Below are 26933 nucleotides of genomic sequence, written 5' to 3' on the forward strand. Positions count from 1 at the left end.
TTACAAACATGTAATTAGGCCTCTTAAATTGCTAATCCAGAGTTCGTCTGTGGTAACATACTATAACTGTCAACTCTAAACAGAGCATTCTGCAGAAAATATTGCTTCTATTTTTCTCTACTTCTTCCCTATGTCACAGGCTAGCATGCCTACTCCAGCATCAGGCTAGATCCAAGAAAGCTTGCAGACCTCTCCAAAATGTCTGTAGGCCAACCTACAGCCTGAAAACAAATAGAACAAAACATGCCAGTAGTGTTGGGTGAGGTGGCTCACACCTGTAATCCCAGCACTTTGGGAGGCTGAGGTGGGCAGACTGCTTGAGCTCAGGAGTTTGAGACCAGCCTAGGGAACATAGTACAACCCTGTCTCTACAAAAAAATATAAGAAATTATCTGGGCATGGTGGTGTGTGCCTGTAGTCCCAGTCCTACTTGGAGGCTGAGGTGGGAGGATTGCTTGAGCCCAGGAGGCAGAGGTTGCAGTGAGCCAAAATCATGCCACTGCACTCCAGCCTGGGTGACAGAGTGAGATTCCATCTCAAAATAAAATTTAAATAAATAAATAAATAAAAAATAAAACATGCCAGAAGCACCTGTGTATACAACTCAAACTGGAAATGCTATCTGTCCCTTCTCCCTACATAGCGATACCATCTATTCCTTGTATCAACAACCAAATCAAATAGCCAGGTGATATTTATTAAGTACTTATGATGGGGAGAATTTGGGCCCCTATGATCTTCACCTCCAGGTGTTATACCTGTAACTATGCCACGTTACATGGCAAAGGGACTTTGCAGATGGAATTATGGTTGCTAGTCAGCTGAGCTTAAAGTAGGAAGATTATCTGTGGCTATCTTGGACTTCACTATAAGATAAAGCAGAAATGTCTTTTTTGAGCAAGAGTAAGGAAGTACCCAGAGAAGAATGGGGCCATGTCAAAAGGACATAGAATTTAGCTTAAGGGTGTTCCCACTGTCCACACTTGGACAATTTCAGCATCACAATAAATAGTGGCAGGAATATTATAACTCACTGGATAAAATATGAAAAAGATGAATCTATGCTGACATAAATTAATAATGAAAAAATTGAATGTTTGACAAAAACAGGGCATTCTCATGGTTATAAAATATCTCCCCACAGTATGCTTATTACCTGCAAAAGGAATGGGGAAAAGAGCAATTTAACAGTGGGGAGGTTATAATATAATATTTCACAAATGCTGTCTTAACCATTTTAAATAATAGTTAAAAACTCAGAATTCTTTCTCATAAGTCGTTTGCTAAGCCCTCACCCCAACCATTTTCTTTCTTAGGCTGGAACATTCCTGGGTTACAATAGATAGCTTCCAAAGGCCCCCAGATACCAAGGACAGCCCCTTCTTCCTTGCAACCACAGAATGATTCAAAATACCCAGTGCCCAGGAAACCTGTGAAACCCAGCTAATTCCATCCCATTTACCACATATAAACTACCTCCCACAGCTCTGGCTTGATGCTACTCTGTCTCCTGACAATACCCTGTGTGGCCCTGTGTGCAGCCTTCTCTCATTTGGAGCTATAACAGAGTTCTGCCTTTCATTTATCTGAGTGTCTTTGCATTGCATCCCACCATCTGAAGAATCTATAATCACACATAAGCTCATATAATTATGACACAGAAGCCTGGCAGACAACACTTTAATCAAGTGATAAAAATTAGTGTCATCAGTAAATGAACAATTTGAAATTGTGTGCCATCTGATGGATGCAATGAGAAGAGCACATGATTTCTGTGATATTTCTGCCAAAGATACATAACCTGAATTATGATGGAACATCATACAGACCCAGTTGTGGGGAATTCTACATAATATTAACAGTCTTATCAAGGTCATGAATGTCATCAATTCCCCCAAAACTGTGTTGCCCTTTCTTGTGCAAACCTCAAGGAGTGTTGGTCCAGCCTACTCAGCAGGAGCCTGAGGGAGATGGCAATGCCCAGCATGGCCTCTCAGCCAGCGCCACCTGTGAGCACCCAGCACCCTCATCAACCCAGAGGCTGGTACCAGTACCATACACACCCACCTTCCCCTTGCCTTCTCCTAACTCCTTTCTCTCCAATTATGTCTTTCACCATTTCTGAAATCTTTGATTTGTAAACTCAACTTGGATGTTGACGTCTGACTTTCTGAACACGAACCTTGGCTTGTAGTACCCCTCCTGGGTTCCTGTGCATCCTACAGACTGTCCTCCAGGTAGAGTCTCACAAACTGCAGTATGTGCCCTGATCCTTACTGGCACTGAAATGCCTTGCCGTAGCCACTCACAAGGCATGTGAGTCAGAAGTAAATGTTTTCTATCTCTCCTACTGATTCAAAATGGATTTACTTTTCTACTATAATATTGTATGTGCTAGATATTTGTAACATAAAGAAAGTACTTAGAAAAAATGTGGTGGTCCCAACTACTTTGTACAGTGAAGCTTTGTTTTTTAAAAAAAACAAAACAAAACAAAACAAAGCTTTTAGGTTCAGGGGTACATGTGCAGGTTTTTTACATAAATAAATTGTGTGTCACCAGGGTTTGGTGTACAGATTATGTTATCACCCAGGTGATAAGTGTAGTATCTAGTAGGTAGTTTTTCAATCTTCACCCTCCTCCCACCCTCCACCCTCAAGTAGGCTCCAGTGTCTATTGCTCCCTTCTTTGTGTCCATGCCTTCTCATCATTTAGCTCCCACTTATAAGTGAGAACATGCAGTATTTGGTTTTCTTTTCCTGTATTAATTTGCTTAGGTTAATGGCCTCTAGTTCCATCCATGTTGCTGCAGAGGACATGATCTTACTCTTTTTATGGCTGCATAGTATTCCACGGTGTATATGTACCATTTGAGTTGATTCTATGTCTTTGCTATTGTGAATAGTGCTGCGATGAACATACACATATCTATTAGGATTCTCTAGAGGAACAGAAGTAATAGGAGATATATATATATATGTGAGTTTATTAAGTAGTATTAACTACTAGAGGAACAGAACTAATAGGATTCTCTAAAAGGACAGAACTAATAGGATATACATACACATATATATGTATATACACACACACATATATATATGCACACACACATATATGTGTGTGTATATATATGGGAGTTTATTAAGTAGTATTAATTCACAGAATCACAAGGTACCACAATAGGCCATCTGCAAGCTGAGGAGGGAGAAAGCCAGTCTGAGTTCCAAAACTGAAGAACTTGGAGTCTGACGTTTGAGGGCAGGAAACATCCAGCATGGGAGAAAGATGTAGGCTGAAAGGCTAAGCCAGTCTAGCCTTTTCACGTTTTTTTCTGCCTGCTTTATATCCTGGCTGTGTTGGCAGTGGATTAGATGGTGCCTACCCAGATTAAGGGTGGGTCTGCCTTTCCCAGCCGACTGACTCAAATGTTAATCTCCTTTGACAACACTCTCAGAGACACACCCAGGATCAATACTTTGCATCTTTCAATCCAATCAAGTTGACACTCAGTATTAACCATCACAGCATGCATGTGTCTTCATGGTAGAACAATTTATATTTCTTTGGGCGTATACCCGGTAATGGGGTTGCTGGGTTGAATAATAGTTCTAGGTTCTTTGAGAAATCACTACACTGCTCTGCACAATGACTGAACTAATTTACATTCCCACCAGCTGTGTATAAGCAGTCCCGTTTCTCTACGACCTTGCCAGCATCTGTTGTTTTCTCACTTTTAACAAAAGCCATTCTGATTGGTGCGAGATGGTACCTCATTGTGGTTTGGTTTATATTTCTCTAATGACTAGTGATGTTGAGCATTTTTTTATATCCTTGTGATTTCATGTATGTCTTCTGTTGAGAAGTGTCTGTTCGTGTCCTTTGCCTACTTTTTAATGGGGTTGTTTGTTTTTTGCTTGTTAATTTAAGTTCTTTATAGATTCTAGATATATAGACCTTTGTCAGATGCATAGTTTAAAAATGTTTCTCCCCATTCTGTAGTTTGTCTGTTTACTCTGCTGATAGTTTATTTTGCTGTGAAGAAGCTCTTTAGTTAGGTCCTATTTGTCAATTTTTGTTTTTGTTGCAATTGTTTCTGGCATCCTTGCCATTGAATCTTTGCCAGGGCCTATGTCTAGAATGGTATTTCCTAGGTTTTCTTCTAAGGTTTTATAGTTTTAGGTTTTACATTTAAGTCTTTATTTCATCTTGAGTTGATTTTTGTATATGGTGTAATGAAGGGGTCCAATTTCAGCCTTCTGCATATGGCTAGCCAGTTATCCTAGCACCATTTATTGAATAGGGAGTCCTTTCCCCATTACTTATTTTTGTCGACTGTGTCAAAGATCAGATGCTTGTAAGTGTACAGCTTTATTTCTGTGCTCTCTATTCTGTTCCATTGGTCTATGTTTTTGCACCAGTATCATGCTGTTTTGGTTATTGGAGCCTTGTAGTATAGTTCAACGTCGGATAATGTGATGCCTCTGGCTTTGTTCTTTCTGCTAAGGATAGCTTTGGCTATTTGGGCTCTTTATTGGTTACATATGAATTTTAGAATACTCTTTCCAAATTCTGTGAAAAATGTGATTGGTAGTTTGATAGGAGTAGCTTTGAAAATGAAGCTTTATAATAACAATTGGTAATCATTTTTTCCAGATACAAAATTGTGACTTAAGTGCTTAATCTAGACTTTATCTCAACATTGAATATGTTGAGTACATAGCTGACCTTCTCAATTAGATTTTTATTTGAAATAAGAATCTGAGAAACACAAACCATTTTTGAGGTAGAGTTTCCACAATGGTTTGTTGACTCAATGAATACAGTGTAAATTGAGGAATTATAAAGCATGCTTTTGATAACCTCCAGTCTCATTTCTTTATTGTTCTAAAGAACCAAACTAAAGAGTGGACAACTTTGTGCAAAGGAAGAGATATCCCCTGCTCAGATGATTGTTCTCTTATGGGTACCCTGGGAGAAGCTGTGACAATTCGAACTTGGAATATTGCTGGATTACCTTCTGACTCATTTTCCATTGATAATGGGATAATCATAATGTAAGAAAAATATTTTTCTCACAAATGGTCTTTATTAAATAATCAGTAGATTTATCTATGTTCCTTCTAACAATTTTAGGTAGCAAACTTTTACATTATTAAAAAAATTACTTAACTAGTAAAATTAAGTGTGAGTAATCACTTCCTTCTCTTATTAATATTATAATAGTTGAATATTAGACACTGTAGTAAACAAACCAACCAGATGACTTTTACTTAATTTTTAAAAATTAATTTTTAGCAAATAGAGCAAAACCCTGCCTTAAGTAAGGGAAGCCCAAAATTTTCATTTCCATAAAATACAGGGTTTTGTTGTTAGAGATTAATGAAATGTGCATTAGCGTGCCATTGATGGTGATTGGGCAGGGTGTTCCAAATTCTCTTAATCCCTAGTGTAGGACTGTTTTAAATTAGATAGATGTATTTCTGGGTCCTACGCTGATAGGGAATAGTAGCCACTATACCTGTAGTTTCCTGGTTAGTAGAGAAAACCTGTGTAGACTGGGCTGGGAGACTATTAAAGGCTTGTCTGCCTCACCCTCTCATCCAGGTCTCACCTCCCAGAAACCAAGGACTTCAGCCTGTCACAGTGTGAGGACAATCTTGTGTTATTTCCAAGTTCACATTACCATGAGCCTTTTATCACTTGGCCAGTTTTCTCGGAGTTTTAGCATGTTAACAATAGCACAGATATTTCCTACTATCAGTAGGAAATTCTCTGTGTTACATGACTATTTTGACTAGTTGTTAGGTTACTATGAAAAAGTAATGATATGATGGTACTTTTTAAAGTAAAAATGGTTGAGGCATGTGAACTTTTAAAATAGAAGTAAACACTAAATGTGGAGACTAGTTATTCGTAAATTTTATGTATCTAGTATTTATGAAAATCAGTTTACAAATTAAAACTCTGGTGAACACATTTATTTTTCAATAAATTATCCTGACATATGGATTTCTTTAGCATTCATTTACTACATGTTCTACAAGAAGTTGAGGTATGTGTAATATGATTATAATATAAAACAAGATAAAATCTGATGAGACCACTAGGGGAAGTTAAGGAGTAGTTACTGTTAGAATTAGAGACAAGCTAATTCCTATAGCTGGGCCCTGAATTAAGTTCAAAGCTTTCTGATAACTAAAGCAAAAAGAAAAAGTTGTATCACACGGTTCTTGTTTTTTAACCAAGTAAACTGTAGTTAGAGAGACCAACTTTTTCAGGAGCTAAAGTTAAATTTAATTATTTTGTTTATTTAAAGAAAAGAATACAAAGCTTTACTTTGGGGCACTAAAATACTGGGTACTCTGATCCAATAATCTAAATTAATCAAAGGAGAAAACAGATAATCTAGATCAATGATAAATATGTGCATTAGCTGGCTGCTAAAATAAAGATTTTAGCAGATTTTTAAGTGCCTTTTACCAAGTACAGAAAGGCAGCTCATTGTTGAATTACTTAACGTGGCATACAGGCAGTTTGTGCTGATGTTTAGCGTTAGAATATACCTTACAGATTGACACAGGTGGGAGATTTCTGAAATTTTGGAAGTCTAACTTTTACTTTCACTTTTATCTAGCTGGACCAATTAACTACAGCATGAAAATAGCCAAATTTTTGCTGCTTTTTTTATTGTTTTTATCTCAGAAAAGAGCTTTGGCTCTTCTCAAGCTCTTATGAACGTAGCTGGTCATGTCCTACATGTTAGTAGTTACTGAAGTGGTAGTCATTGTTTTGATTTGCAATTTATGTATCATGGTTCTGCCTAGCAGGACATCTCTAACCATCATCAGAGGCCAAATTGCATCTTGTTTTCTAGCAAGTAAACATACCCTTATTTTTGGGTCTAGTCATATTTCAAAAAAATAGAACTGTTGATGGATATATCTGCACATAAGATTCTAAACTGTTCAGTGATTATTTTTCAAGACAACACACTCACATTTTGGGAGGGACAGAGATAGAAAATGATGTTAATGAGTCATAATGCCTACATCTTTGCTATTCATTTGTAAAAATGTTGAAATATTAGCAAAAAGTTGTGGTAGCAACTATACTAAGAAGAAAATATTAACAATTTTCATTCTTGGCTTCTTTTCAAAATATTTTTTGGTAATCTCATACGGAAAGCTTTCAGTAAACAGGTTTAAAGTGATCACTTTGAAGTATTAGCTAAATATCTTCTTTACCTGTGCAGCGCCCTCTTCCATTCCCCGGAAAGTCTTGCTTGACAATGGTAATATCTAATATTGGGAACTCACAGAGGACCTAATCCTGTGCTAAGTGCTTTTCACATATTATCTCAGCTGAGTGAGGAGATGATTATTTAGGAAAACTGGAAGAAGCTATAAATTTGGGCAAGTTAGAATATAATTAACTTTTGGGGCTGTTGACACCTATAGGCCCCTGGCTAATTAGAATTTCAAAGGTTAGTGATAACAATAAATGCAATTAGATTGTATCTGAACATTTCACGGGTAAAGGATTAAGACTGTTTAACAGCTTGGTAAGTAGATCAGACCTGTATCTAATATAACTCTGCTTTTTAAAAAAGTAAGTTTTCATTTCTGTAGGAGAGAGATATATATTAGGTTTAATTCAGTAGCAATAACTGAGAAGAATAACACCTTTCCTTGTCTGTTTTTATAAATTTATGTGTGTGTAAAAAAGAAAATATCAAAACTCTGAAATGTACTGCTGCTTTATATTCAAAATCTGTGGTCTGTGCGACTGCTGTGAACATGTATTTTTACTGTTAGAAGTCTGTGTTTTCAAAAAGCCCACAAAAGCACCAAATAACAATCCTCTCTAGACAGTAACAAAAGAATATACACTGTCAAAACTTGGAACATTGAGTGCTATAAAAATTCAATTTCCATTTGGGAACCACTGATTTTAAAACCTTTGTAGATTCAAGAATGTTTGATGGCAGAAGTAAGAGAGAGAAAGATTATGTGGAGAAAAACATTTTCTTGTTAAAAAAAATACAAAATAATAATGGAGAAGAAGTAAGCAAGTAAATATAGTGCTTGTTCATTTTGAATTCAGAATTTATATTCATCCAAGGGTGAAGCTATTTAAATCAGTTTGTTGCATACAACTTTCCACAATTATTGGTGTATTTTTTAAACTAGTATTTTCTTTTTTGTCTACATTGAAGACTGTCTCCTTTAAAATTTTATTCATCTAATATGTTATTCTATAGAAGCCCAAATCTTTAAAATTGAATATAAGCTGAAGTCATAAACATCCTGTCTTTGAATAAAAAAGTTGTTACATTAAGACTGTTGTCTGGGGAAAATAAGTTTGATACAGTTATTAGCTGGATATGGAACAACAAAAGATTTGTTTGTGTATAACTGCACACACACATAAATGAGGAGAGAGGGTTGGGGGTGAGGGGAGAGAGGAAAGAGAGAAAGAGAGAGAGAGAAAATACAGTTGTTCCAGCACAATTTGTTGAAAATATTATCCTTTTTAAAATCAGATTGGCTTTACATCTTTGTTGAAAATCATTCTGGGTTTGTTACTGAGTTCTCTGTTCCATTGACCTGTTCATCTTGATGTAAACACTATATTTCTTTGATTATTGAAGCATATTAAGCCTCAAAGGTAGTATATCTTTCACATTTGTTCTTCTTTTTCAAAGTTGTTTTATCTAGTTGTTACCTCTAAATATAAATGTTTGAATCAATTTTTAAGTGGCTACACAAAATCTTCCTGGGATTTGTATTGGTACTAATTGAATCTAAGATCAATTTGAGAATAATTAGCAACTTAGTATGTTTTCTAATATATGAACACAGTGTATTTCTTCATGTACTTAGATCTTCTTTGATTTCTTTCGTCAGTGTTTTGTTAGATTTATACACAGTATTTCTTTTATTTTTGTGTGGTACTTAAAAGATTGTGTTCAGCTGTTCACTAGGAAAGCAGTTTATTTTTGAATATTGACTTTTTACCCTGTAGCTTTAATAAACTCATTTATTAGTTCTAGGATATTTTATGTAGATTTATTGGAATATTTTATATGTAGACAATCTGCAATTAGTGACGGTTTAACTTACTACTTTCTAATCTGTATGCCTTTTGTTTCTTTTTCTAAGCTTATTGCACTGACAAGGGCTTCCAGTATAATGATGAACAGGGTTGATGAAATCGGACACTGTTGCCTTTTACCTAATCTTAGAGAGAATCAGTTTTTTACTATCACATGTGGTATTAACTGTAGGTTTTTGTACCTCCTTTGTATCATGTGAAAGAGACTCCCTTCTATTCCTAGTTTGCTGATAGTTTTTAGCATTAATGGATGTTAAATTTGGTGAAATGTTTTTTCTGCATCTATTGAGTTAATCATTCAGTTTTTTTATGTTTAGTCTGTTAAAATAGTAAATTATACGGATTGATTTTTGAATGTTGAACTATCCTTGCTTTTCCAGATTAAACTCTACTTGGTCATAATGTATTCTCCTATTTATATATTTTTGGATTCAATTTGCTAATGTGATTTGAAGAGTTTTGCATTTACATTCATGAGGGATATTGATCTGTGTTTTATTTTGTTGTGATGTCTGTATGGTTTTGGTTTCAGAGTAATGCTGGCCTCATAAAAGGAATTGGGACGTCTTCTCTCCTATTTTGTGGAAAAGATCATGTAGAATTAGAATTATTTCTTAAATGTTTTACAGAAATGACCAAAGAAATTATCTGTGCCTGGAATTTTTATATTGTTGAAAGATTTTATCTATCAATTCAATTTTTAAAATAGTAACAGGTCTATCCAGGTGATCTATTTCTTCCTAAGTGAGTTTTGGCAGTTTCTGTCTTTTTAGAAATTGCTCAGTTTCATCTAAGCTGTTAAATGTATGAACAGAGAGTTGTTTATAGTATTTCCTTAATATTTATTTAATGTCTATAGAGTCTGTAATGATAATCTTACCTAGCACTTCTGATGTTGATAATTTGTGTATTCTTTCTATTTTCTTGGTCAGTCTGGCTAGAGTTTGATCAATTTTGTTGATCCTATGTAGGAGCAAGCCTTTGGTTGCATTGTTTTTCTCTGTTCTTTTTTTGTTTTCGGTATTACTGATTTCTTCTCTAATATTTATTATTTCTTTGCTTCTGTTTGCTTTAGGCATAAATTGCTTTTATGTCTCTGGCTTCCTAAGGTGGAAGGTTATTGATTCTAGATTTTTCCTTTCTAATCCATGGATTTAATGCTATACGTTTCACATTAAGTATTGCTTTAGCTATATAGCACAGATTTTGTTGTTTTATTTTAATTTTCTTTTCCTTTAAAGTACTTTCTAATTTTTTTTGAAATTTCCTCTTTGATTCATGGATTTTTCAGAAGTATATTTTTTAATTTCCAAATACTTGGAGACTTTTAGGGTATTTTTTGTTACTGTTTTTAATTTCAAATTTATTTGTTATTTTCAGACTATCATTGTATGAATCCAGTTGTTTAAAAATGTTTAAGGTTTGTTTTATGGCATAAATCTTGTCTATATTTGTAATGTTCCATGTACACTCGGAAAAAAATATCCTGCTATTATTGAGTGAAGGGCATTGAAAGTTAGTTAGGTTGATTTGTTTTGGTACTGTTGTTCATGGCTTCAATATCCTTGCTAGTTTTCTGTCTCCTTGTTCTCTCTTCAGTCTTATCAGTTTTAGCTTTATTTATTTTGGAGCTCTGTTGTTAGAGGCATCACATTAAAGACTATTATGTCTTCTTGATGAACTGACCCTTTTGTTGTTGCATATGTCCCCCGATAGTTTTCTTGTTCTGAAGTCTATTTTTTCTGATATTACTATTGCCAGTACAGCTTTCTTTTGATTAGTGTTTTCATGGTATATCTTTTACCATCATTTTACTTTTAATATAACTCTATTATTATATTTAAAGTGGGTATCTTATAGATAGCTAACAGTTGGATCATATTGTTTTATCCAATCTGAGAGTGTCTTTCTTTGTTGATGAAATTGGACCATATATATTCATCTATCTTCAACTTCACTGACTCTTCTGTTACCTCTGTTCTGCTATTGAGCCCATAGTATGGGACTTTTCATTTCAGATACTATGTTTTTCAGTTCTAAAATTTCCATTTGGTTCTCATAATCGTTTCTGGGTTTTCTTTTGCTTCTGAGAATGTCTCCGTGTATTTCAAAAATGTTCACCTTTATTTCATGGTGTATGGTTATATCTGCTTTAAAGTTTTTTTTTCTGGTAATTTCAAATCTGTCTATTTCTTTTGAGAATTAACCACATCCTTATTCTTTGTGTGTTGAGTAATTTTGGATTGCATCCCGGAAATTTTGAATATGAGACTCTGGGTCCTGTCAAAATCCTCTGGATAAGATTGATTTTTTTGGTTTAGCAGTCTCTTAGCTGTCTTTCTGTAGGTAATGTTGCGATGTCAGTTCAGATTTGTAAGCCTTCACTGTACTGTTTGACTCCACTCCTCGGCATTCATTACTCAGGAGTTAAATGGACTAGGATTTATGATATTGTTTAAAGCCTCTGATATGCTTCTTTAGATGTGTTCCATGCATGCACAGCTTCAGGTCTTTTCTCCTCAGAATTTCTCCCACCCCTGCCCCACTTTCCATATCCCAGGGGCACCTTTTTGTATACTTTTTTAATGGCCAAATGATGAAGTTCCTTCAGAATTTTCTCTTCCCTTGCTATTGCACAATTTCATGCCAACACTGGGGGCAAAGTGGTAAGAAAAAAGAGAGAAAAATATTTGGATTTCCCTTACATTCTGTGCACAACAGGGATCTCTGTTTTTACTTCTGTCCAGAAAGACAGGTTTTTGCTCAGTGTTTTGGGTAACTGCACCACTGCTTCTTCTGTCGTGATAATACAGTTCTGTGAGTGGGGTTAACCTTGGGGTAGAGACAAAAGAGAATAAAGAAAAAAAAAGCAAAACACAAAAACATGGATTTATGCCCATGCTGTGTGGTTCACATATGGTCATTTTTTCAGTTATCTATTTTGAGTTGTTGCTACCTGTGCCTGCTGCACAGTTCCCCCACTAAGCCAGAAAATAGAAAGAAAGGAAAACTTAGAAAACTCACTACCCCATTACTGATAATTCCTCAAGTTAGGATTTTCCTCCCATTAATTTGTTATTATTTACCTTTTAGAATCTGTAAGTAGCTGTTTTTTGTATTTTGTTCAACATTTTTAGATGTAATCAGTGAAGGAGATAGGCTGTAAAAAGCCTAGTCCATCTTGGTTAGCATCAGATGTCCTTTCCTCTGTTTGAAATGCTGCTCATTGGATAAGTATTTTCTGTGCAGGGATAATGTCTTAGATAATTTTAAGTTTTGGAATTATTTAATTTGTATGGTGTTTGCCCCATGACTTTACTGTTTCTATATCAGTGGATTATCACATGCAACCTTTATTTGATCTAGGAGAAAAAAGAATAAAGAATGAGCATGGACCCTTCCTTTGAAGGAATAAGCAATTTAGTTGGATGATGCAGCTAAGGAATTATAGAATTACCATAATATAATATTACCATTATATGCAAATACCATAAATATAACATGGATGAATTGCTAAAGAAGTTCAGAGAGAAAAGAGATGGAGAGAGGCTTTGTGGACTACATAGCTTTTGAGCTGATGTTCAGACAGGAGTAGGACTTAAATGGGAAAAGATGGGGGAGAAGTGCATTTTGGACAGACAGGATGAACATAGGTATTGTGGCTAAAAAATGTGCAAGTGATACAAGAGTGAGTAATTCAATTTATTTAGGAAAACATAAATGCTGTTTAACATTCACACATAATCCTCCAAACTTAAAAATATATTTCTAAAATGTGACAGAATGAAAACTCTTTATATATTTATATCTTTATTTCTTTCTAATTTCCCTTCTCTCACTCTCTTTAGAGTGATTTTTCATTAGTTAATTGCATCTAAGATGTTACATTACTCTTTTGATGTCTTTTCTTACATAATTAATGTCATAGACTGAATTATGCTGCCCCACCAAATTTTTATGTTGAAGCCATAACTTCCAACGTGACTGTATTTGGATATAAGTCCTTTCTTTTTTTTTTTTTTTTTTTTTAAGACACAGTCTCACTCTGTCACCCAGGCTGGAGTGCAGTGATGCAATCCTGGCTCACTGCAAACTCAAGTGATCCTCGCACCTCAGCCTCCCGAGTAGCTGGGACTAGAAGTGCACGCCACCGCGCCGGGCTAATTGCTGTTTTTTGTAGAGATGGGGTTTTGCTATGCTGCCCATGCTGGTCTCAAACTCCGGGGCTTAAGTGATCTGTCCACCTCAGCCTCCCAAAGCACTGGGATTACAAGCGTGAGCCACCATGCCGGCCCAGAACATAGGTCCCTTAACGAGGTAACTAAGGTTAAATGAGATCATAAGGGGGAGCCCTCATCAAATAGTACTGATGTCCTTGTAAGAAGAGGGAGGAGTATCAGAACATCTTGCATGGAGCAAGGACCATATAGGACGCGGCAAGTAGGTACTCTCTGAAAGTCAAGGAGAGAGGCTCTGCAGAAACCAAACCTTAGTCTTGGACTTTCAGGGTCCAGAACTGTGAGAAAATCAATTCTGTTGTTTAAGCCAGTCAGTCAGTGGTATACTGTTATGTCAGCCAGAGTGACACAAGGATAATGCTCACATTGGAGGATAAGAAGACTGTTTTCTTTTTTATCTAAGCTACTTTTTTTTTTTTTGAGACAGAGTCTTGCTCTGTTGCTAGGCTGGAGTGCCGTGGTGAGATCTCGGCTCACTGCAACTTCTGACTCCCTGGTTCAAGCGATTCTTCTGCCTGAGCCTCCTGAGTAGCTGGGATTACAGGCACGCATCACCACACTCGGCTAATTTTTGTATTTTTAGTAGAGCGGGGGTTTCACCATGTTGGTCAGGATGGTCTCGATCTCCTGATCTTGTGATCCTCCTGCCTCGGCCTCCCGAAGTGCTGGGATTACGGGCGTGAGCTACCAAGCCCGGCCTAAGCTACATGTTAATTTGTACCTATATCTAACGAATAAAATAAAATCTAACTGATAAAAATATGTTCTTTTATTTTGGGGGACAAGTTATCCATTGATGTTCCAATTTTATGTTATAATGAGAGTGAATTTAATATGTTATCCTGTTTTACCCCCCTACCTTTTTTTCTTTTCAATTTTTTTGCCTCAGTCATCTTTTATTTTCTCCTACTGCTCTTCTAATGCCCTAAATGAATTTGCTCTGCTCACTTTTGTTTTTTGTTTTTTCCCTTAATTTCATTGAAATGTCATACTTCCCATGCTGTGCTCACTTTTGAAGGGCATGGCAGTATCTTTAGAAAACTAGTCAGGCTTATAGCTTGTGTTGATTGAAACTTCTAAGAGAAAGAAAAAGAATAGTGATTTTATTGCCAATTACATTTCACACAAGGTAGAAAGCTATGTGGCTGGATATCATATGGTAATGGTAGATACTGATGAACTCATCTGTTCACTACATCCTAGAAAATAAACTGGGTTCCTCCTGGGGTATTGCCTTTGTTCTTATCGTAAAGCAAATATGTAATGAACTACATATATGACACTAAATACGCAAGTGTTTGAAACCAAGATTGGGTCAACAATTGTGTTAACACTTAAGTGTCCCTGGATATTATGAAGTTTAGATGATATAAAATTATGCTTTTTACCTTTTTGTTAGGCCGTTATTTCTTTAATGGTCTAGATTTTGAGATATAATATTCCAAACTTCTTTCCCTGTTGTACAAATGATAGCAGGTGGAAAATAAGGAAGCAAAGTGACTTACCCAAGGTCACATGATTCATTAATGGGAGGGCTTAGTGAAGAACTGGAGTTTCCATATTTCCAATGCAGTCCTCTTGATGGTTGTCACTGTGACATAATTAGCAAGAATAGCAAATATTTTCAAAAGTGTAATTTAACATTTAGAAATTAACTTTCCAAAAAGAGTATAATAACTTGTGTTAACTTTGCAGGATGGTTTCCGTAGTTGCCATTCAGGTAACCCACTCAATCTACATGTCTCTGTTTTAAGAACATAGTTTCTCATAAGTTAAAAAGTAAAATATTACAATAAAGGGCAAACTTTTAAAAAGTGACCTGTGATGTGAACATGATTAAATAGTGTAAAAACAAACCATGGCTTGACCAGCATCATCTTTCTCCTCCTTTTCAGGAATGCAAGAAGGTGGCCTCTGATGATAGATCCTCAAAGTCAGGCTAATAAATGGATCAAGAACATGGAAAAAGCCAATAGTCTTTATGTGATTAAACTTAGTGAACCTGACTATGTCAGGACTCTGGAAAATTGCATCCAGTTTGGTACTCCTGGTATGTAGTTGAATAACTAAGATACATTACAGAACTGCCTGGGGAGGGCACAGTTAACCCAAAACTATATAGATTGTTTCAAGTGATCCTCCCACCTAAGCCTACCAAGTAGCTGAGAGTACAGGCACACGCTCCTACCCCTGGCTAATTTTTGTATTTTTTGTAGAGATGGGGTTTTACCATATTGCCTAGGCTGGTCTCAAACTCCTGGGCTCAAGCAAACTGCCTTCCTTGGCCTCCTAAAGCATTGAGATTAAAGGCATTAGCCACCATGCCTGGCCCAGACTTATCTTAAACAGCGACTTGGTTAACATTTTTCATTATTTAATGATAATTAATCAAATGAGAATTTTAAAGATTATAAACCTCCCAGAAGGTTAGGAGATTTTCTTTGTCTCAAGATTCATTTGTGATGCTTCCCCTAATTTAACTGTTTTAATTTTTGTCTGTTGTTTCCCTTTAGTTCTCATTATGTCTCCAATTCTGCATTTAAAAAGGCCATTTGATATATGGCAATAGTATTTTAACACAACACTAGTTCAGTTATTTATGTATTCCTCTCTCAACTTACCCTATAGAAGTGGCAGAGAGGCGAGATGGGTACGGCTCACACCTGTAATCCCAGCACTTTGGGAGGCTGAGGTGGGCGGATCACCTGAGGTCAGGAGTTCAAGACCAGCCTGGCCAACATGGTGAAACCCTGTTTTTACTAAAAACACAAACATTAGCCGGGCATGCTGGTGGATGCCTGTAATCCCAGCTACTCAGGAGGCTAAGGCAGGAGAATTGCTTGAACCTGGGAGGTGGTGGTTGCAGTGAGCCAAGAGAGTGCCACTGCACTCCAGCCTGGGCAACAGAGCGAGACTCCATCTCAAAAAAAAAAAAAAAAAAAAGAAGTGACAGAGAGGAGAGTACACATTTTATGTGCCTGGTTATTATCTGCCATCTAAAATAGATTATAAACATGACAGGCCGGGCGCTGTGGCTCACACCTGTAATCCCAGCACTTTGGAAGGCCAAGGCGGGCGGATCACAAGGTCAGGAGATCAAGACCATGGTGAAACCCCGTCTCTACTAAAAATACAAAAAAAAAAAAAAAAATTAGCCGGGCGCGGTGGCGGGCGCCTGTAGTCCCAGCTACTCAGGAGGCTGAGACAGGAGAATGGCGTGAACCCGGGAGGCGGAGCTTGCAGTGAGCCGAGATCGCGCCACTGCACTCCAGCCTGGGCGGATAAAGCTGGAAACCATCATTATCAGCAAACTATCACAAGGACAAAAAACCAAACAATGTATGTTCTCACTCATAGGTGGGAATTGAACAATGAGAACACTTGGACACAGGAAGGGGAACATCACACACTGGGGCCTATTGTGGGGTGGGGAGAGGGGGGAGGGATAGCATTAGGATGTATACCTAATGTAAATGACAAGTTAATGGGTGCAGCACACCAACATGGCACATGTATACATATGTAACAAACCTGCAAGTTGTGCACATGTACCCTAGAACTTCAAGCATAATAAAATAATAACAACAACAATAATTTTAAAAAAAGGAAATCCAGTGGTAATTCCAGCCACTTCATTTTATTGACAAGTTAAGTGAGGTATTAGAGAATGTTAATTAAATGGCTTAACCAAGGTAATTAACTACCCCTTAACTATACTGGTCCCAGTAAAGGGTTAGTGATGGATGTCCCCTTTCTATTTATGTGTATAGCATATCACCATACTATATACTAATTAAGCCAGTTAAGAGGAGTGCTGAAACTAGTCCCTAAGTCTTCTGCCTTCGTCTGGTGCTTCCTGTGTTACACAAGCAAGATTTTCTTTCAGTTGATTTAACCTACTTTTTGGAATAAAATGCTTTTTAAATGCTAATGATTATTTACAATGCTTTCTAAGGTTAGTCATCAGAGAAGAGTGAAAAGTTTTAATCTCTTAATGGAAGGAGAGAGAGATGTCAGATTCTAAAGCTATTTCTATATTTAACCATCAAGTAAAAGAATTGGTTACTGTTATATATTTACGACATAAAGACTCTTCCATTTAAGGAGTTATCTTTAAATATTGGCCTCTTCAGGGACAGTGGCTTTTGATCTGTTGGCCCTCTCAGGCAGCCTGGGTTGAGCAGGCAGAAGTTTTTGCCTGCTTCAGCTGCCTGCTTCAACTACCTGCCTCTACTTCAACCAGAGCAGGTCTCACTTTTCTTTTTTATATTGCAGTTTATGATAAGATCCTCTTTGAAAAGAAGTATTCTGCTTCTTAAAAAAAAAAAGTTTGAAAGCCAGCATTCTAGAAAATAAAGGTACATCTGTATTAGCTACACCAATGGATAAGGTGTGCATAAAATACTAATCATACAAAGATTGCTGATAAAGAAATCAATTTGTAGAGAAGATATTTTAATGACTTTCCATTGAATCTGTAAAAAAAAAAATCTTCATATCGACAGCAGAATTTATATCTGAGCCTTCCTTACTTTTCTTATCTCCCAGCACTTTACTTTCTTTCCCCCTTGTATATAACAAACCAGGGACACAAAACTACCTCTGGTTTAATGTTTCTTTCATTTGCTCATTTATTTGTCCATTCATTCATTTAATTAACATTTATTTTGCAACTGCCATGTACCAGGTAGTGTGGTAGATACTAAAAACATCATGAATAAGACAGACTCAGTCTTTACTTTCATGAAGCTTATAGGTTAAAGGGGCAGAAACAGATTACAGACAAAATGGGGATTAGAAGATGGGAGTGCAGGGTACTTGGGAGCAGCCAGTATTAAAACAACATGGCATTGTTTCAATCTCTTAGCTTGTTTTTGCTCTTCCATCCATCTGGTGGATTCCTTTAAATTCCGTCCTTTAAGATACAGCTCAAATACTTCTTTTTCTGTGACATCTCGACCCCTCCAATGAAGTACCAACACTGAAACTTTCATGAATTTCCATGATTGCTTTTATTTTATGTGCATAACCATTTGTTTCTCTACTACAAGCTGTTTAAGGGGACCTGATAGGTGCTCAGTAATTGTTGAGTCTTCTTTTGATAAAATATGCTACAGAGTTGAACATAAGTTGTAGAAGAAGAATTTTTTCTGTTAATTTGAAGTCTCACATGGGATAATGTAGATAATTCATAACTAAAAAATCGACATTATTTAATGTCCTACATGCAAGAGAAATTTGAAAGAACATTTAATTCTCGTTATGTTTCTGTTGCTAAGGATAACTGTTTGTTTTGAGTGAGGTGATGATCTGCCTTACTCAAAAATATTAGTGGCTGTGTGCTTGGATTCCTAGTCTTGGTAGTCTTGGTTTCCCATAAGCTTTGCACATACTGTAATGTCTGGCACTTGAGAATGAGAAATGAGGTTTTAACATAAACCAGCAAATTGTTTATCTTGATGATAGAAACATGAAGAGAAGTCTGTCTCTTGAATTTGCTCCTATAATTTCAACATGGTATATATTTTGATCTAATTAAAAGTTAAAGAAGTCAAAATAAAATAGCGAAATTAAAGAGAGCCTTCTGGGTAATTCACGTACCTATACATTTTTTTCTCTTTTTAAATTTAAAATGTTTTTAATTTTCCAGTGAGACGTATAATATAATAAACATTCAGTACTAAGGATATATTTCTTTGAAATGAAGACACTACAAATATCCTTCCTAACAGGATTAAGACTTGATTCTAGCAATAAGACAATAAATTTTCACAATTGGGGGAAAAAGAGTCAAGTCTGTAATATTTAAGTTTCATGATGTATATTTTAGCTTCAAAAATGATACTTACATATATTAATATAGACACTCTTAATTACATTTCAAACTAGGAAAAATGTTAGGGTGAGTAGGGGGATGAAAATACATAGTTATTTTTAGCCAACATTAAATATCAGATTTTATGCAAAAAATTAATATTGATAAATATTGAGGCAATAAGCGAAACTGAAACATTATAATCTTAAACAGAATTTCGATTCAAAATGGTTGAGCAAATTAGATTTTAAAAATATGATCATGTAAGAGTGAAAATGAAAAATTGATATCTGTTATCACTTTTATTGTTTAACATTGTTAGGAAAGTTGTTTTCAATGCAATAAAACAAGAAACAGTGAAGCTGCTATAACATTTAAAGGAAGAAACAATTGATTCAGTAGGGCCAGATATATTGAACAAAAACAAAAAAAAAGTAGGAAACAAAATTATCATTATCATATTTATAAACAATATACCTCATCTAGACAACTAAAGATAATTAACTGAAAGGTATCAGGATTTAAAAATTCAGTGGAATAGATATATTCCAAAAAGAATATTAAATCCGTAACAACTGAGAACCAAAATAGGTGGGTAGTTACTATAGTCAACCAGTGAATAGAAACAAAGCAAAACAAAACAACAAAATAAAAACCTAGAGTAATTTTAACAATAAAAAGTGAGAAAAAGACAAAACTTTTCAGAAAAACAAGAGAAGGCTTGAGTACGACAGCTCTTTTTCTCTGACGGGAAAACTGAAAGTTGTAAAGATGTAAACTTTCAGAAATAAATGTTTAGAAAATAATAACCTAGAAGAAAAAAGAGTAACGAGCCACAAAACATTCCGAAGAGTAAGTTTCGAATTAACGGAATAAGCTCTGGAATGAACCCTAATATATGTAAGCCTTTGATGCACTATAAATTAAGCATTATAAACCAACAGGAAAATGATACAACACACCAGCAAGTGGTATTAGGAAAATTGGCTTTGTGGAAAAACATTTTAGGTCAGAGTTTCACTTCACATCAAAATATGTTCCAGATGAGTTTAAAAATTAAATGTGAAAGAAAAAAGAAGACAAATGCTAAAAGGAAACGTAGTCCTTTGATGGGAAAGGACGTCCTAAGCAAATATACAATGGAAAAAAATATATGTTATATATGTGTATATATGTTATATATATTATATATGTTTTTATATATTTTTATATAAAAATATATACATTATATATTTATAGGTATTTTTACATTATATATAAATTATAATATATATAAATATATTTTATATATAATTTATATATATTTTATATATATATCTGTCACCCAGGCTGGAGTGCAGTGGCACCATCTCAGCTCACTGCAAGCTCCGCCTCCCGGGTTCATGCCATTCTCCTGCCTTAACCTCCCGAGTAGCTGGGACTACAGCAGCCCACCACCACACCCAGCTAATTTTTTTGTATTTTTAGTAGAGACAGGGTTTCACCATGTTAGCCAGGATGGTCTCGATCTCCTGACCTTGTGATCCACCCACCTCTGCCTCCCAAAGTGCTGGAATTACAGGTGTGAGCCACCATGCCCGGCCTGGAAAAAATATTTGAAAAGAAAAAGTTTCAACCTATGAAATTTATTTGTATCTTAATTTAAGCCATAACGGTATAAGCCAAATACCTTAAGATAATGGGGAATTATATTTTCTGCCTTGATATTTGACAAAACTGTGAATTATTAAATTTTTAAGGTGTATCAATTTTTAAACAGTTCTTAGCTTCAAGAGATTCTTGCAGCTGAAGTTTTATGATGTCTAGGATTTGTTTATAAATAATCCAGGTTAGATAAGGAATGGATGAAACTAGACTGGCCGAATTCACAAGGCTTAAAGCAGGATGATTGGTAGGTATATCAGGTACCAATTACATACTATTCTCTTTATTTTGAGAAAGGCTTGAAAATTTCTACAACAAAAACTTAAATTATAAGAAGAAATATAAGCAAATTTAAAAACAAGTGGAAGGTCAGGTACATTGGCTCATGCCTATAATCCTAGCACTTTGAGAGTCTGAGGTGGGAGGACTGGTTGAGCCCAGGAGTTTGAGACCAGTCTGGGCAACATAGCAAGACCCCATCTTTAAAAAAAAAAAAATTAGCTGGGCCTGGTGGTGCATGCCTGTAGTTCCAGCTATGCGAGGTTGAGGTGAGAGGATTGCCTGAGCCTGGAGGTTGAGGCTACAGTGAACTGTGATCACACCACTGCACTCCAGCCTGGGAGACACAGCTAGACCCGGTCTTAAAAAAATAAAATAAAATAGCCTAGGGGCAATAGTTCACACCTGTAATCCCAGCACTTTGGGAGGCTGAGGTAGGCAAATTGATTGAGTTCAGGAGTTTAAGACCAGCCTGGGCAACATGGTGAAGCCCTATCTTTACCAAAAATACAAAACATTAGCTGGGTGTGATGGTACCCACCTGTAGTCCCAGCTACCCAGGAGGCTGAGGTGGGAAGATGGCCTGAGCCCAGGAGGTAGAGGTTGCAGTGAGCTGAGATTGTGCCACACTGCACTCCAGCCTGGGCAACACAGTGAGACCCCATCTCAAATAAATAATTAAATAAGAACAAGTTGAAAACTGGGGGAAATATTTGCTAAAACAATGTTTAAAAATACAGATAAAGGTTTTAAACTAGCGCATGTGGCAATGAGTGCTGGCTGTTCCTGCCGTCCACTCACCTTTGTCTTTAGTATCAGCACCCTTGTGTTACATGAGAACATTGCATCCAGACTAAAGAACTTATTTCCTAACCTCTGTTGTGGTTATATATGGCCATATGACTGTGGTTGGGTTTGGTCAAATTACTGTTTTCTGGCCAAAAAGATGAGCATGGAAGTGCCATTTGTGACTCCCAGGAAACACCCTTAAAGGATATTTCTTCTTTTTTTCCTGATGGATGGAATGTGGATGTGGTTTAAAAGGCCATATCAGCCAAAGAGATCAAAGCCATGTGCCAAGAATAGTAAAGGTGCAAGATGGCAGGATCTTGAATCCCTCACTATTTAGATACAACCTCCTTTCAGCCTTGAGCTGACTATCTTGGGCTCTCCTGTACATGAGACATAAAATTCTCCTTGTCATTGCTATCATTTTGGGTTTTCTGATGCTTGTCACTGAACCCAATTGTAAATAATATATCCTACAATGAAAAAAAGGTCAAGTATGTTAGTATACAAGTTTCCAGAAAAAAAATATAGTTAGCCAAAGAACAGCTAAAAACACCCTGCCAAAATTACAAATTTTAACAGTATTTTCTACCTATCAATAATGAAAGTCACAAATATATTATTGAATGCTGACAATATGGTATAGTGGTTAAGAGAGCGACAAAGGAGCAGACAGCCAGTTTCAAGTCCCTGCTTTGCTCTGTCATTTACTAGCTGATTTAACTGAAAAATTTGTTTTTGATTGCCTGTCCTATTTCATCTGCAAAACATGCTTTTTGAAGTTATGAGAATGACAAGAAAATACAATGCCAGCATGGTGTCTAGCATTTGTAAATACAGTGATATTTTGTAAAAATAGGTTTAAAAACAAATGACAAAATGAGTGCTCCTTGCAACTCTGAAATCTCTACAGCTTTTCAGGAAAGTAACTTGGAATACAAATAGCTTTTAAAATGTTCATAACTGTTGACCATTAATTCTACTTCTAGGGCTCCAGCCTGATTAAGTAATTAGAGATGAACACAAAGGTTTATTTATAAAGATGTTCACTGTGGCATTATTAATAATAGTGTAAAAGTAGAAGCAATCTAAACAATAGAAAATTAACATATTTAATACATTATGATGCATTCATATTATTTAACAATGAAAAATAATCATTTTATGCAAGTAGAAAATAAAAATGAGTTTAAAAATAACCTGACATACCTGCCTTGGCTGAGATCTCAGCAACGGAGCAAATCACCAAGAAGACAATTTTAGGAATTCATTTAGCCAGGAATAACCTGTGGGAAGGAGAAAATATGTCTGCATTTTCATGGCAATGGAGATCCAAATACCGGTCACCCCAGCACCCTGAGCCCATTTCTTCCCATCCAGATTGCACACCCATCCCTTGAGGGACATCTACAAAATGCCATCATCCAAATTTGGCTATGATAGCACCCCACACACCAAAATGTAAGACTTTAACTCAGCAAAGATATCAATAGCCTTAACAATGTCACTGATCTTTGATCCAGGGATTCCCGTTCTAGAATGCTATCAGAGGAAAATATTCTGAAATGTAGTTTTTTTAAACATAGTGCTTGTTATAATATTCAGAACAAGGAACAATCCAAATATCTAATAATAGAGCACTGGTTTAAAAAAGAGAACACTAATATGATACACTATTATGCAGTAATTACAAGCATGCTTATTAGAGTTTTCAATAACATGGCGAAACATTTATGCTGTAAGTCAAAAAAATAATTAGGATGCAAAATTCAGTATGTTGTTTAGTCTCAACTGTGTGTGGAGAAAGATAAATAACACTAGAGATAATAGTTTATTCAATAGTTATGCTATGTGTAGTTTGTGTCATTTTTCTTTTTTTCCTTATTTTTGTTTGAGGCAGGATATTGCTCTGTGGCCCAAGCTGGAGGGCAATAGCTTGATTATGGCTAACTGCAGCCTTGACCTCCCAGGCTCATACAATCCTCCCAGCTCAGCCTCTCAAGTAGCTGCCACCTGGCTAATTCATGTATTTTCTTTGTAGAGACTTTGTAGACAGGATCTTGCCATGTTGCCTAGGCTGGTCTTGAACTCCTGGACTCAAGCAATTACAGGCGTGAGCCACCGTGCCTGGCCTTCGTGTCATTTTTCTATCTATATGCTGTATGAGTCAATTATTAAAATATTAGGGAGAAGTAGAGACAGTAATTAAGCAAATCTAATTAGGAGCAATTTTCCATTTCTTATTTATACCTTCCTTCCTGTACTTTGCAGATGTTCTACAATAAGCATTTTTAATAATTAAAAATACAGTCACAGTTTAAATAACTACAACCGGAAATGCCTTTTCTCTGGTCTCAGATGGATAAACTTTACTGCCATAGTAACTGGACACCTAGTGAACCCCAGGGCAGGCAGCATGCACCTGGCAGGACTATGACTCAGGAGAAGGGAAGAAGGCAGGATGACTAGGTAAACCCACCACTTAAGTCCTTCCCACAGAATGTAGCTATTTTTATGGCATTATTTCTTTATACTTTTCAGAAGACACAAATAATTTTGTAGGTATCTAGGAACAGAATTTATCTATAAGGCTGAAAGCACTTGGAGGGTTGAATGTTTATAGTCAATATTTAAAATAACATGAAATCTTTTCTGATTTTACTCCAGTGTTGCTAGAAAATGTTGGCGAAGAACTAGATCCTATTTTGGAACCTCTTCTACTAAAACAAACCTTTAAGCAGGGTGGGAGTACATGTATCCGGCTTGGGGACTCCACAATTGAATATGCACCTGACTTCCGCTTCTATATTACCACCAAGTTAAGAAATCCTCATTATCTTCCTGAAACATCAGTAAAGGCCAGTATATAAAATGAATATTTCTTTATCAGATTTTGTAATTAGTGACTATATATTCCTCCTGAATCATAAGAAGAACAAGTCTTCCGAAGAAAAACGGATTTTGCTTTATTTGGCATTTCCTGAAATTATTGCTATAATAATTTCCAAATCTTGCTTTGGTGAGTACATGTAAGTAATAAAGGAACCTTCAGTATGCTGTGAAAAAAAAAAAAAAAAAAGGTCATCAGAATCAAATTTCTACAATGGATATGATTCTTAGATTTTCATTGTTAAAAATAGAAGGCACATACCCACATTCTTTCTTTGTAATAAATGATAATATGCTAATTATTGAAATTGAAATTCAGAAACAGAACTCCATTTTTCTTTCTCAGACTAAGGATGCTGCTATCTGATTTTATGTAATTACTTAGAAGAACTGTTTTCAATCATTGTTCTTTTAGAATACTAAAAATTGCTTTAAAGAGTAAATTTAGCTTTAAGTTTTAGTCAGTGACTAAAATGTCCTGAGACGTTGATCTACAACTGAGCTACTAGGTTTATGGGCTACAACTTATTCTGTTTTTAGTCCTACTTCTTAGTCTTGGTTGGCATTCATTAAATGTTTGTGGAGTGAGTGAGTGAGTGAAGGATTGCTTTCATTTACAGAAGCAAGCAGGAGAAGACATTAAGAAATGCTTATTTAGATTTTGAAAGTTATATAGAGAGGCAAGAGTTATGTAGTGAATTCAAATACTTACCTTTATTGGAAATATTTAAATTAACATAGGCATCTCTCTGCAAAGAGTCAGAGAAAGGATTGAGATGGATTGTAATTTATTCCCTCCAAGATGAACAAACATCCCTGCTCTCCAGAGGTCTATCTTATAAATAATGTATATGCAAAGTGACTAAATTGTGTGACTAGGAAGACACAGTGGAGCTGCAATGTGTCCTGGGTTGCAGGATATACTTAGAGTTGAGGATATACTTAGGGTGGACATTCAGGGATGTCAGGAAGACTAGGGGAAAATGGAGTGACCCTTGAGCTTAATTTTAAAAACAGAATGTTAAAACATGGAAATTCTGGCCAGGCGCGGTGGCTCAAGCCTGTAATCCCAGCACTTTGGGATGCCGAGACGGGCGGATCACGAGGTCAGGAGATCAAGACCATCCTAGCTAACATGGTGAAACCCCGTCTCTACTAAAAAATACAAAAGAAAAACTAGCCGGGTGAGGTGGTGGGCGCCTGTAGTCCCAGCTACTCAGAGGCTGAGGCAGGAGAATGGCATAAACCCGGGAGGCGGAGCTTGCAGTGAGCTGAGAACCGGCCACTGCACTCCAGCCCGGGCAACAGAGCGAGACTCCGTCTCAAAAAAAAAAAAAAAAAAAAAGGAAATTCTTGGCTATTTTTAATTAATTAAAATCCAATGTTATTTAAACACTTTAAAATATCTACTATATATTTACCCGCTAGGGAAGGGAATATCCAGTAGTAGTTAAGGCCATAGATTCAGGTGCTACTTGCCAGGTGTGTGATTGGGGACATTTCATTTAACCTCTCTGTGCCTCAATTCTCTCATCTGTCAACTGGGAATAATAAAAGTACCTATCTCATAGAGTGATGTGAATTAAATAAATTAATCTGTGTAAAATGCTTAGAATAAAGCCAATAGATAGTATTACTATAAGTGTTACTTATTAGCAATATTATTTAACATTTAAATATAAGTGAAAAAGAAGGAAACAGAGGAAATGATAAAATCCCAGAGCTGTGTTAGAGAAAAATGTTTAAGTAAGTGACGTGGAAAACCTTTTTTACTGTTCAGTAAAATATGTGGTACTATTGAACGTAACATAAACAATTCTTAGTTCACTAATAACTGGTTATGGTAGGAGTCATAAAGGGCTGTGGGGAGGAAACTGACCTATGATTCAGTATCAAAACCCTTAAGATCCCTAGAGTGTCTTATTGCTTTATTATTTTTAATTGCTGGGATTGATTAAGCAGGGACTAGAAAACGTAGTGAGGCAGTTACTTGCTTTCATTTACAAATTATAATACTTCCTCCGGATCCCACTTTTAGGATCTTTTATGTACCTTTTGCTTTCAAAAGCACCCAAGGGATGGTGTCGTGCTGGTATAATCCTTTTGAGTCTAAATGAAAATAAAATTATGAAACCATAGTTTATGGTCTTAAATGTTTATTTGAG

At 36.0% G+C, this 26933-nt stretch overlaps 1 protein-coding gene across 1 annotated transcript in view; it reads left to right on the plus strand.

Annotated features, from left to right (window-relative positions):
• DNAH7 (dynein axonemal heavy chain 7) overlaps nt 1–26933 on the plus strand; it is a 341498-nt gene that overhangs the window by 242436 nt on the left and 72129 nt on the right. Inside the window, exons 47-49 of the mRNA XM_033230791.1 lie at nt 4891–5054; nt 15248–15402; nt 24547–24737. Of these exons, the coding sequence (XP_033086682.1) occupies nt 4891–5054; nt 15248–15402; nt 24547–24737 (510 nt within the window). The remainder of the gene's footprint in view (nt 1–4890; nt 5055–15247; nt 15403–24546; nt 24738–26933) is intronic.

This window comes from Trachypithecus francoisi, unplaced genomic scaffold (assembly GCF_009764315.1).
Source record: "Trachypithecus francoisi isolate TF-2019V2 unplaced genomic scaffold, Tfra_2.0 Lachesis_group13, whole genome shotgun sequence".
Classification (NCBI taxonomy): Eukaryota; Metazoa; Chordata; class Mammalia; order Primates; family Cercopithecidae; genus Trachypithecus; species Trachypithecus francoisi.